Source organism: Papilio machaon, chromosome 4 (assembly GCF_912999745.1).
Source record: "Papilio machaon chromosome 4, ilPapMach1.1, whole genome shotgun sequence".
NCBI classification, from domain to species: Eukaryota; Metazoa; Arthropoda; class Insecta; order Lepidoptera; family Papilionidae; genus Papilio; species Papilio machaon.
In genome coordinates this window covers 5850162-5864117 of record NC_059989.1, presented here as the reverse complement: position 1 = coordinate 5864117, position 13956 = coordinate 5850162, and the positions used below count along the sequence as shown (strand labels likewise).

Sequence of the window (13956 nt, the reverse complement as noted above, 5' to 3'; positions counted from 1 at the left end):
GGCACGCCGACCTTGCCCGGCTGTGACTCTGCGACCTTGGAGCCGGCCGCCCCGCCCCGCTCTCGCCCCGCATAACCCCCGGCCGCTGCGCACCCCGCGCCCACGTGCCCTCCCGCCACCCCCGACCCACTCGTTTTCCGCCTACATCTTGTGCAAATTTAATATCATTGGTAATAACGTAAATTCAATAAATTTGATGTTAGCAAAAATCTTATCATCTATACCGCGAGCCATTTTTGTGAGAAACATAGTCTCCACAATTGCATTTTCATTAGATGAGGTAACTGAACAGTTTGTGAGTCAATAGAACTATGGAAAAAATCAATGTGATATGTGGAAAAAAATAGAAACATATTTAGCGATAAAGGTTAGTTAGAATAATTACTTTTGTTTCATTTTATTCATTTAAAATGTCAAATAAGTCAAAATTATGTTGTGTTATTAAATATGATGTGGCATCCTGTTTCCGCGTGAACCGCCGCGCCGTTCGCGGGAGCGGGCGTGACCTCGCGCGGTAAGGTCGCGGGTCGTGGCCAGTTCGGGGCTTTCGACGTCGCCCGGAGGTCTTGTGTATTTACACCATGTCTACATACCGTCACTCCACCCGACACATAACATGTAAATTAATAAACCCTATTAAATTAAACCATTCATTCTTTTCTGAAGTAACACGGCAGAATCATTGAATAACATAATTTGTCTGAACGTCAGTACGGTTAGAAAAGGATTCGAATTGTCAGTATTAAATTTAAGACGTTGAATCAACTGAAGTAAACGTTCGTTAGTCATTGGAGCGAAAATTGTCTAATGGCCAATACCCTAAGTTAGGAACTTCCGACAAAGTGGCCGTGGGTCCGAAATGGCGGGATTTATCAGAATTTGTAGCCCTTACTAGCCTAGACCTTAACTGAAATGGTTCAGACAAATATTAGTAAATTTCAAATAATCTACTATTTTATCTACTATCTACTATTGTAGTACCTACATTCCGCGTGGAAAGAAAATTAAGTAATCGTCCCGAAACAACTAGCAACATGGCTAGGTGTTAAATGCTATCAACAGATACTAAAATTTATCTCTGAGATGTAATAATAATGTGCTCTTGAGTTGATATTCAAACGTTCGGAGAAAAATATGCACAATGCACATTAAGTTGCAATTAAGGTATATAAGATATACAAACTTTGTCAATTCAAAATAAACATGTTTTTACGTTTTCATGTTTTATACTATGTCCTCTAATATGACTGCAGGTATACAATAGAGATACCTAATTATAGGTCTTTTGAAGACAGAAACGTGATATTTACCTGATTTCTAGTAAGCAAGCAGTAAGATGGGAAATGCACCGTCTAAGTCACTGTAAGATTTTTTTCGACACTTAAAAGCTAAGACATCGCACGAAAAGCTGACAAAGCCGCAAACAGCATCTAGTTTTTATTAGCATCAGCATCTAGTTCTAGTTATAGAGGAACTTAATAAACAACACGTGCAATAATGTCAGGGGGTTTGAACCCTGACATTTTGTTTAGGAGGGAGCAGATGGTATGTGCAAGGATCTGGATGGAGGGTGTTGTACGTGGGTGTGGGGTGTACGGGATGTGCGCGGGAGGCGCCGGGTGCGGGCGGGTGTAGGGCGATGCACCGACAGCGGCACGAGTCAAGTGCAGGGCCGACGAGTGCAGCGCCGCCGCGCCGTCGCGTCGCGCCGGTCAATACACTCGTCCGCTATCCTTTGCACCCGCCACAACGAAACGTGCTGCCAGCCGCCCGAAATCGCATTTTTTTGGTTTTGTCACAGATCTCTTAATGTAGGGAACATGCAAAATATGGAAATTCTCATGTAGGATATATATACCTATATAATATATATATAGGTAATATTATAAATGCGAATGTTTAGATGGATGGATGTTTGTTTGAAGTTAGTAATAACTACCGGTAACGGAATGGCTCAACGGATCTTGATGAAATTTGGCACAGGTGTAGAACATAGTTTAGAAGAACACATAGATTACTTATTAAGTTTTTTTTTTTAATTGAATGTGATTGACTGTCACTATCAAAGTATAACCAAATCAATTTAAATTAGGGATGTGAAATATAATGAGAAGAATTCCTATCTTGCTAAATGTACCTTCTGTATTTAAGGTACCCCTTAGGTTCAGGCTACCGCCTGGTTAAGAGCGTGATATACTGTTGCATTAGAAACTAAACTGAAACCTCAGACCTTGTGGAAAAGCAAACTTTCGATATTGGTAGTTTAGAATGATTTTTTACTTTTATTAGAAACTAGCTGTCGTAGGTGACTACGGCCACGCAGAATTAAAAAAAGATTAGTAAGTAAGAAATGTGTTCTTCCAGACTATATTCTATATTTGTCTACATTTCATCAAGATCCGTTAAGCTGCTCCAGAGATGCCTTCTAACAAACATCCATTTATTGCAGTTGCGATATTGAAACATGAAAATGTTAATTTTCGATCATGTTTCTATTATTTCCGCAATCATTTTTGGTAGCTTGTATATTAAGTATTTAAATTTGATTTTAGCATTGAAAAGTCAGGAAAAGATCGTGCGACCGCGCGCCGCGCGGCCGGAACACGGAAGTGTCAGTGTAGGCGCGGGGTCATCGGCGCGGCGCACGGAAGTGCGGTTGCTGTGTTGAGTGTCGACGACCGATGTCGTCTTTAGACGTCACATCTCTGCTTTGTCTTTGAATTGTTGCCGATGTCGATCTTTTTAGAGTTAACAACTTTTACCATAAGAGATATGTCAACGCTTTGTGATGTCTAAGGTCACTTTAATGTTTGTGGTCGTAGTTAATTAATATGGCCTCTATCAATTTCTTGAGTAAAACTAAGAGCTCTTAAGATTAAGAGATGTAACACTTCTGTTGGTTGGGATCGATATTATGTGTATTTCGAGCCGTTCATTTGATTTTTGATACTTTGACTAAAGGATTTATGCATATTCAGGTGATGTGAATTAAATTGATTCTACTAGATCACTCTGTAATCAAGTAATGATGATTTAACCACGATTCAACCAAGGCCACGCCTCCAGGTTGAGGGTTGCATTATTTAACGTATAAACTAATGAAGAATAATTATTATATACCTAAAGGAATGGAATCAAAGTCATAGGAAATTTTTACAAGTTTGTTTTATTTTAATTCGACAACCTGTCATTATATTAACAAACAAATGACTGAGCACGCTCACATACGCACATACAATACACACACAAACACACCGCGACCGGCGCTGCATTGCATTATAAATTATACTTATATAGTCTTAAATTATGTTTCAGTCTATTGCGCTCTCCTCGTCCCGCACCGGCCACGCACGCACGCACGCGTCTTAACCGAATTATCACATATTATATTAAACCGATTTGCGAACGATCATTAACTACATAGTTTATTGAATTTATAGTAGATCGGGGTGGGGGGTAGCGGAGACATGCGGCTCCGCGGGCCGGTCTCACGCCTCCAGCATGCGCGGCATATAGGCGCGCGGCGGCGATGGAGACTTCTTGGAAAGGTTAAGCGGCGCGTCCGCCACGTCCACTTGCAGCGCGAGCACGGGCGCTGGCGCCAACGGGGCCAACGGCGCCGGCGCGCATGGTTCACACGCCTCGCCGCGCCGCATGTATTGCGTGATGAGGTCGGTACGCTTCAGCTGCTCTGGCGTCATGCGCGGACACTCGCGCAGGCTGCGCGCCAGCTCCGTGTGCGTGGCCGACAAAGAGGCGCGCGGCGGTGGCTGCGGCGAGGGCACCGGTCGCGCCTCCGCTTCGCCTGTGTCGCGCCGCATCGCGCGGAACTTCTTGTGCGGCTTATACGCCTCGTCCATAAGCAGTGGCGCATCGTACAGCGGTGGCGCCTGCAGCACTCGTTTTAGCACGGGCATGTCGTCGGCGGGCGTCGGTCGTCTGTCTTCCGCGTGCTCCTCCAGCGACGATCTCGGGCTCGAGCAGCCTGACCCCGGGCCCACGATTCGCTCATGCTTCTCATTGCCGGATTCGATGCCAGAGTCCGTGGGGGAGTCGAGCTTGCGGTAGCGCGGCGGCGGCCGCACGGGCGTAACGGTAAGGCCGTTATGTGCCAGGTGCGCCACACCTAGCGCCTCCTCGTCGACGGAACTGCGCGAATCGAGTCGCCGGCGGCCGGCAAGCGTGGCGGCCAGCAGCGGCGTACCGCACTCGCCGCCTACCTCCCCGGACTCACTGCTTGACACGGAGCCGATCGGACTGCGTGCAGACTCCTCAGGTCCGGAGTCCGCCCAGGAACAACCTTCCTCCTCACCCCACATCTGTTGCCTTAGCAATTCTTTGTGTTCGGTGCGGAACACCACCAGCTTCTCTGTGTGGAGCGTGCTCAAGGTGCGTAGATCAGGCAACGTGTCCATCAGCTCGCGGAGGAAGCCGGGCCTGTCGGGCCTGTTCTGTGTGACGACGGTCTGCAGGCAAGCTTTTAACCTGGCGTGCATGCGCTCTACCAAGTCGACATTGCGGAGGCCCGGCCTGTCGGGGGTGATTAGAACTATGGCGCAGAAGAGTCCGATTTCGGCATCTGTAAGGTTCATGGAGTTCATGCGTTCCGCGAACTTAAATGTGGAATCAACGAGAAACCGCGCATTAGCACCGCTCTGAATAGAGTCCCGTTTCATTAGCTGTCCATTGAGACAGATGATGCTATTGAGCGGCGCATCAAACATACAAATGAGTCGCACAAACAGAGCGTCAAAGAGACCACTTTTTAGCAACGTGAACTTGTCGTCCTGCGTGAGCAACTGAAAGCCTGGGATGAGGCCGGCGAAGTCGATCACGCCGCGGATCACGTGGGCGAACCGCTGAGAAAACTCTTTCTCAGATTGCAACTCAGGTGCTGGGTTCAGCGGACACGCCTGCAACAAACAAAACATTTTGTTAGTCAAAAATATCGATTATGCGATATAGAGAGTACCTAGTCAGTAGATATATTTATATAAAAAAAGCGTGTGTAAACTTACCAAAGTGGGTTGTGAATAGGTGGGACAGTCACGAGCGCGCGCGCGCATGGCAGCAACGCGGTCGCGTGTAAACTCGCAGGTGTCTAGATGTGCGCGCACTACACGAGCCAGCAGCCGCGGTGCGTCCTCCAGCTCGGCGGCCGCGGCCTGCTCGTGCGCGCGCGACGATGACGACTGCTGCATGGCGGCCAGAATGCGCGCCTTCTCGCGCTTCGGTACGCGTCCGAATCGCACGGCTACGACAAAACAAAACACAAGTTCAAAAACATGTCCAAATTTTAACTACATAATATTAGAACAATATTACTATGAAACAATATGGGCCAACCGTTAAAAGTGCATTTCGTTCCCCCCCCTGTGACCATCTTCGCTTGTTATAAAGTGTATACGGGACTAAGGGAGGGCGTGTTGGGCAAGGTCGCGGCTCTATAGTTGAAACGGCAGCTGCGGGCCGACATGAACGTATGCGGGTGCTCGGTCACGCGCAGCTGACGCGCGGGGTAGAGTTCATCGGCCGTCGCAACGACCCCTCTTTCGGCGAGCACGCAGCACAAAGCCGAAAGCGTCGCGATTCAGTGAACTAATTCGAATGAAGAGTGACAAAGCGCGAGTTGCGAGGTCATATAAAAAGTGTTACGACTTTCTCGCGCTCGGCGCTTGGCGGGGCGGCGCGGGGCGGCGCGGGGTGCGCGAGCGCTGGTGAAAGTGTTCGCGGCCGACGCACGATTGAAAACGAAAGCGGAGAGCGCGAGCGCCCTCTCTCCATTTCTCCTGACTTTCCCTGGCCGATGTGGGCCGCACCAGATGTTCCACCTATTGTTCGCTATCGCCCGATCGAAACTGTTTCACTTTGTCTCATTGACATTGTTTCAAAACGCTTTATTAATATTATACATCGCTTATACTTTACTACATTTTATTTCAAAATACTGACCGCTGGGTTAACAACAAATTGATGTAGATAATTAATATTAACTAAATTCAAGTTTCCTATCATTCCGTTTTATTTATTTAATACTATAATATAATCTATTACTAATTCAAAAAATGTGCGAATTTAAATATGAAACATTTTAATAAAAGTGTGTAAAAATTAAACTTATTAAAATAATTTGTTTTCCTATTGTTTATTCAAAATTTAGTTCAAAAATAGCATTAGTCCATGTTCTTGATTTATTTCATTTAGAAAATGAGTACTACGTAATACTATGTTTAAACTTTACGTAAAATAAGTTTGTTTACGTTAAAAGACAGTTAAATATAAATTGTTAACTTATTAATCGTTAATCGCTATGTAATGAATACATGATAAGTTGAAACAAATATAAATAATACATACGAGCATTGTGATATTTCACAACTCCGTTGAGGATCCCCTTAAGAATTGGTAAATCTTCTCCCATATCTGAGACCATATTTGTTTTACACTAATAACTAGGAATTCACAGCCAATGGCCACTGATAACTAAATTGGTAACTTTATGTTGTAGTCAGTTTTAATAAGTGTCACATAGCACAAGTTAATTTATTTATTTTTAAACACAAACACTGTAATCCGTTATTGTAGTTGAGGTAATCCAATGTTTGAATCGAAGTCAGCGAGTTGCTAGCAGCGAGAGCGGAGAGTGAGCGACGCTCGAGTTCTCGTGGCGGACTGGCGAACGACGCACTGACATAGCTATTGCGATGAGGGCTGACGACCGGTGCGCGGGCCGGACTCCCTCGCACTGCGCCGCGGCGCGCGCCGACACAACCTTGAACTTGACGCGAGCGGGTGGTGGGGAGCCGGGGAGGGGGGCGCCGTCAATAAACTCGGCGCAGATCCCCCTGCCCCCCCCCCCCCCCCCCCGCGCCCGCCGGCTCCGCTCGCCCTACCTTATGACCCGCGATCACAGGTTCCTACCATTCGCAATTTCCATTCCATGCCTATTGCCAAATTTAGACATCTTCAAATACAAGGACACAATTCTATTTAAATAATATAATATTATTAATTGTGCACATGTGTCACGATTTATGTATTTTATCACGATTTAAGTATGTATATCGAAAACGAAAATATAAAAGTTGTGCCTTTAAATTTTTCGAGAAGTGTTTTATTCTGCCGCTTTAAATTACTTTATAACTTGTATTCACAATATTAAATGATATGAAAATAACGATGTTTTTAAAATGCTTAAATTAACTTGATTTATAAAGAATATAAAAATAAAATGTAATATATGCATCGCGCGAATGATAGATTACATTTAACGAGATATTAATAAGTACATCTTTATAATAGTTATTATTTTCCAGTGAAATTCTCACAGTGCAAAATAATTTGAACCATAAAAATCTTATCTACCGTAAGGTTCCGATCCGGAAAACAATTAATATTTGCCTTCTATTAGTTTTTTTTTTTTTACATTACGTTGACATATGATTACAGACGCTAATGAGTATTGTATACCGTTGCATGTTTAATTTGACGAAAAATGAATCGACGTTAGTTCAACTAAACTCCGCACATCAGCGTGTGGCGCTGAATAAAACATACAGAGAGCGCCATCTGTTATCGAGCGGCGAAAATATCTTGGTTAACTTTATAAATATTCTTTTACGTGCGCAGTAAAAAACTTAACAAATTAATATTAAAACAATTTTAGTGTAATTCATTTTTTTTATTTTACCGAAAAACAGAAATTTTGCCGATAAGAAGATTTACGATGCCTGACTCGTAATATTAATATCTAAGTACCGATCGTATGCGTAATATCGAATTAAAACGTTTAATGAGGTTAAGAAGACAACTAATACGTTTTGTATTGCTACAAGTTACGTAGATAATGAATCTGGCGAAACTACTTCATCGTGGAGCGTTGAACTGCATTATGAAAGTGAAAATATAAATTTCACTCTCGCGCTTACGAAATGCACCTTTCTCCGCTTTCACGTTGCGTGAACGGCCGCGAGCAGCGCGCGGCTCGCGGCGTGCGGTGTTGCAACTCCCGAATCGCGGAGTAGCGAGCGGCGAGCGGCCACCGAGCGGCCGCGGCCGTCGACCCGCTTAGCGTGCGCTCACCCGCGCTTGCATAACCCACACCCCCCCGCGACCCGCGACCCGCGCGCTCCGCCCTGCAGCAATGCGCGCACGGCGAAATAGGATCTGTCCGGCACGCGCCGCGCCGCGCGTCCCACTTGCCTGACGAGACCACCACCTATCTACCGTCCACGGTGGATTGCGCGCACGACCTTCCCATGCTAATTGCGTATGCGTGCGGCCCCGTGAGCTGCGACATACACACACATCCATACACCGCCAACACCTCACATCGTTGCATAATTTTGTACGCCAAGTGTGAGTCAATTTACGCGCATAATACATTTACAAACTAGATATCCAAATATAGGTTTACTTTTTAAAAACTATTATAGTAAAGAAATATGTTTTTGTCATTTCAATCAGTTGAAATTAAATCTAATTCTAACACAAAATTAATTTATGGACTTTCAGAAATGCGTTTCAATGAAATAAAATTTATTAATATTTTTAAATTAAATTATTATTTAAAGAATTAAAACTGATAATAATTAAAAATAATCATAGCTTTTATAATCAATAATTCTAACATAAAGTTGATAAATAATTAGAAACTCACCATCTCTGCTCATGCCGACGGCGATACACTTCTTAAGTCGGCAGTACTGGCACCGGTTTCTGTTGATTCTTAGGATGGAACATTGCTGGTTCTTGGTGCACGGCCGATACTGTATCTTCTGTTGTATGGAGCGGCGGAAGAACCCCTGGGAATCACAGCTGCAGTTAGTTTCCCGCTCAGGGTCCGAACTCTCGTCGCTGGAGCAGCCCGAGTCGCTGGACTCGCGGCGCGCCTCCAGCATGCTCACGAGCACCGAGTGCCTCTCGCGCAACTCCGCGCCGCAAGCCATGCCGCGCACTGCACTACTCTTTGCTCTCTCACTGCACACACCGACCGACCGGAGCTACGAGCTGAGCACTATTCTGCGCACTGCACCGACACGAACGGGGGCCGACGGCTGACTGTGCGCCGCCGCTGCGCCTCGCGGCGCTCGCCTTCCGACGCGACCTACTTGCCGGCCGCCGACCCAACCGAGAAAGTGAGAGTGCCCCTCGCCCCGCGCCGTACCTCACCGCGCGCCCTCCACCCGCCGCGCCGCGCTTCCCCCGCGTTCGCGCTCCTAACGGTCCACGTCGCTCTAGAATGCGCCGCCGCCGCTGCACCGGTGCGCCGGATATAGGCCGGGCGCATCCCGGCGGGCGTCGCGGCGCGAGGCCGTTCACCCCGGGTCGACGACCGCTCGATTGCACAACTGCGGAGCGCGCCCCGCGGCCCGCGCACTCCCCCCGCGCCCTGTGCCCGGGAGCCGCGCGAGCCCCGGGGCCGACGACCGCGCCCGGTGACGTCAGCCGCGTCACGGCCTACCTCAATGCGCGCGCGCTCCTAGCTAGGGGTGCATTGATCCAATTTCATTATTGATTCAATTAAACGCGCCTTTACTACTGCCGATTGTTTTTATCGCCGCTAGCGTGATTTTATTATAAGACCACACTTGATTACTAAAACCCACAATTAATTACTCGCATTCGCATTACTTCTTTATTATTCATGAGAGCGTAAGTTGTTGCTAAGTTAGTTTTTTTATGCACTGTAAACATCGAGCGCCTCGCATGATCGTAGATAGATGTCAATTTATTTGATTGTGATTGCGAGTGAATCTAGCCGGAGGAGGTGAAGCGGCGCGGAGGCTGCGCGCGTTCGGTTCGGGGCGAGCGTGGAGTGCGGGCGGCGCGGCGCGGGGCAGTTCGGCTCGGTGGCCCAATTCCGTGCTGCCATCGATCCATTGTGCGCTGTACGAGTGGCCCATAATTGGCCACCGCGGGCAGTGACCGGCCGAGCGGTCGACGACCGCCGATGCGAAAACAAAACCTTATCCCCCTCCCCCACTCCGCCGCACTTCTTCGCTATTACGATCATGACTATCGATAGATATGTCGTAGATATGTATCTAGCTTATCCATATGTTTATTACGAAATACATTTTATGACAAGAAAATAAAATACTTTGTCATTTAATATTGAAAAATGAATTTTGTGACCTATATATAATATATACAATAATTCACAGGACTTTAATAAATAATCAAAATGCAAGCTTAATTATAATTTAATGACTTGTTTATTTGGTTTGTCAATTAGTAGAATGATTTTATAAGGTCAACGGCCGTTAAATAAATAACACGGTTACATCGTTTTGAGTTCTAAAAAGTATTCAGTTTATTTTGTGGCCGGTACTCGAGTATTATCTGCAGGCCAAATTCAATTGCATGTGATTCATATATTACTAGGTCACGTTACGATCGTACGCGGACTTTACTACAATAATTTTACTCAAACTAATATATACAATACATATTCCTATTAAATTTTCTAGTATGCGTGAGTCAGAGAGTTGTGTAACGAGAACTAATAAACATTTCATAATTTTTAAATGTAAGAATACACTCTTGGTTTGTACTATTTCATTATTTCTATCATTTGCATGATTTATCAACACATTAACAACTGGTGTTCTACTTATAGACCTAATTTATTTATCTAAGTTTTTGCCTTAAATACGTATGTATTATATTGTCGCTATTTGCTAATAGCAACCCAACGGAATTAGTTTATTTTATACAGTAAGTTAATTTTTTTTATAAATTTTGAGCTAAAATGTATATTTGTTGAGAGAGATTGTTGCGCGGACACTACGCAGAGATGACACGATTTGATTGGCCACTGACTAACGGCACAATACTACTCATATTCTGAATCATCAACGCCCCATATTAATTATTTTATATTGGCGAATAACTCAATATTTAACTAAAAATAATTTAGTTCTCTGAACTAGATTCAGTTTTTATATAATTTAAATTTATGTATCTATCTAGTGATTCATTCAATGACATGTTTGTTATGTGAAAGAATGGCAATTGTAGCAGTTTGGCAATAAGATGAGTGAAAAAATATAGTTTATTATAATTTTTTCATACCTTACCACCTTCATTATTGTTATTTATTTTACTTGGTTTAGTAGTGATAATAATTATAAATTAACAACCTAAAACTAATCAAAGATTTTCATTAGTTAATTGTGAATATTTATCGAGGCCAGATTTTAGTTCGGTACATAAAGAGTAGAGCAAGTGTTGGTATCTGAGGAAACGCTTATGATGTGGCCTCGAGGAGTTTCGACAGCGCTGCGATTTGGGTCGCGCCGTCGCTCTCGCATCTAGACTTTTCGACACGACGCGGCGCTCGCCCGCCGCCCGCTCTAACGTTACATTGACACAATTCAACGTTTATTGTCGATTGTCGTCGACTATTGCACAAATAAGGAAATTTTTATAATTTATATTTTGAGTTTATGGTCGTGTGGAGCGGTGACCGAGTTACTTTCGGTTCGTTGCGATTAGGAAGGTTCTAGTATCGGCGGTGCGGCTAACGGTGTCGCGGACGACGACTCAGACGCCGGGGCCCGTTGCAAAACATGCTGACGCATCGCTCGGTTTCCGAGGAAACGACCGGCGACCGGGGAACAGCGACCGACCTCATCGTCTAACCGTCGCTTCGCAGATGTTTACTTGATAACACACAAAGCAACTGATTCATATCGGGCATCTGATTCATATATGCCGTTCACTTATCACGTATCATTTTACGACTCGAGTGTTACGTGACGGACATATTTGTACTAGGATAGACATTGCCAAGTATTAAAGGTAATCTAGTCATTCACCCCGACCTTCTTTGTTGAAGTAAGATAATGCAATAATTTCCAACAGAATCCAACAAACTTGTAATGATGATTTATACAAAATATGTTTGATATTCAAAACTAACAGTGAGTCAATCCGAAAATGTAATGTTTTTTATGTTTAAAAAAATGTTTACTAAAACATATACATTATACATACATTGAACAAAGATTAATATCTACTTAAATTTAAAATAGTAATAAATTGATTTTAAATTATAATCAATTTTAAAAATATATTATAATTTATTCTAAAAAATATATTGAATTGTATCGTTTAAAACTGAAATAAAAATAGGTGTTATAGTAGAACGCAAATAGATATTTTATATAAATAATTCATGTGTATAATGTAACAAAGACAGATCGGTGACATGCAGTGTGGCCACACAGGAAATCGTAAAGGCGGGAGCGGAGCGCGGGGAGGCGCGGGTGTCGTGGGACGCTCTCAATAAACACAAGCGTCGAGGGGTCGGTGAACTTTTAAGCTGACAGTTAAAAAAAATAATGTGGGTTACGCTCTCGTTGCGTACATACATTCGTTGACCGTAAAAGTTGTTACGGCAAGGAGAGGCTGTAGGAGAGGAGAGGTGCCGCGGACCCGCGCGGGAGCAACGACCTCGCGCCCTGCGGTGCGGATCGGTGCCGAAATTGTGAGCGACCCAAAGCGCGCGCTGTATGTCGGTCACTGAGAACAAAGAGACCCGAACTCTGCCTCCTCCTCCCTCTAGCCCCACTGATTACCTGTATGTTTGTTTACAGACCAAGGGACTCGTTACATAATCAGTAATAATTACCATCGTATTGATAACTGAAAGTGATGGAACAATATGCTTGAATGCAGATTAATTCCACTATATTGTAGCTGTGCGTGCAATCTTTGGCATAAAAGAATGTATCTTATATTTGAAAAAAAAAAGATTGTTAACAAATAAAACTCTAAAATATTCAATGCTAACAAAATAAAAAATCAGCGTTTTTCTGAATTTAAAAATAATAATTATTAGTCTCGCAATTTTTTTTTTAATAACTTTATTTAATAAGTATCTAATTTAAAATATTCTTGCTAACAAAAATATATATCTGAGTTATTTCTGAATTAGCGAACAAAGAGCGCGTGGCCTTGCATCAACCACCTTCAGATAACAAAGTTAAGTTCTAGTATGTAAATGTATCAGCCCTAATCAGAAGCGATCGTGAAGTTCTCGAAACGGCGAGCTCTAATTGTTGCTTTGCTTTATAATGTAAGAACGTGCCGTAATAAACACGGGTTCGTTGACATCGGTGCGTACGCCACGCGCCTCGTAGTGAGCCGTAAAAACAAGCCCGCTCACCATTCATTCAACATGTACCGTTCGCGATAGAACAGCGCGAGCGACCACAGCCGAGGTACAGCGCCATCTGGTGGCGAGCAGCGAAACTAACGATTCGATGTTTACTTTCAACGCCGATAGCTGTCGCTAGACGTAATGTTATATTCATGTTTTCGAGAACTGATTAAAATTTACTTTCTAAATTAATATGTTTCGTTGTATTATTTTTGTGATATACATGACAATTAATTTTATTTGTATACTTTGTTACGAATTTTATTTATGATAATGGAAATTTTGAGCAATTAATCTCTTCCCGCCGGGCATGTTCTCCCTTTCGTCGACATACAATGAGCCAGACGGCCAGAAGGATGTGCTTTGTCTGGGTCTCCGGCGGGCAAGTTGTTGCTCAAACCAGTTCACTTGTACACTTGCACTACTCCGTCTACTTCCTTGCACCGCTTTCACGCTCAATCCGACCTTTGTCAAGTCTTGATTCGGTTACTGACATTATATATTTATTAAACTTTGCTTTGAATGGAGCGATTGTTTAATATATGGATAATGCAATCTTACTCATTATTTGATTTAAAATTATACAATGAAAATGTATATTTTCACGAGGTTATGAGGAAGTAAATCAATGCCAATCATTGGTATAGATCTGAGCACGTATTATTGATGTTTTTGTTGGCAACCTTCTAGTTTTGCATATTGAGGGAATATCAACACAAGGTTAATATGTATTTGCATACATTAATTACATTTCTGAGTTTTTGGGTCGAATTTAGAAAAAACATACG

At 43.7% G+C, this 13956-nt stretch overlaps 1 protein-coding gene across 5 annotated transcripts in view; it reads right to left on the bottom strand.

The window, feature by feature from the left end:
* Nucleotides 1-3147: 3147 nt before the first annotated feature.
* The window catches only part of LOC106720319 (ecdysone-inducible protein E75), a 100942-nt gene continuing 90133 nt past the window's right edge, over nt 3148-13956 (bottom strand). For 4 of the 5 annotated variants that reach the window (XM_014514942.2, XM_014514943.2, XM_045686888.1 and 1 more), the window contains exons 3-5: nt 8660-8804; nt 5019-5254; nt 3148-4913 (exon numbers count right to left, since the gene is read on the bottom strand). In XM_014514942.2, coding sequence (XP_014370428.1) covers nt 3489-4913; nt 5019-5254; nt 8660-8804 — 1806 coding nt within the window. In that variant the 3' untranslated portion in view covers nt 3148-3488. Of the gene's footprint in view, nt 4914-5018; nt 5255-6357; nt 6782-8659; nt 8805-13956 lie in introns of those variants that run through there. The other variant, XM_014514945.2, reaches the window with a different exon arrangement.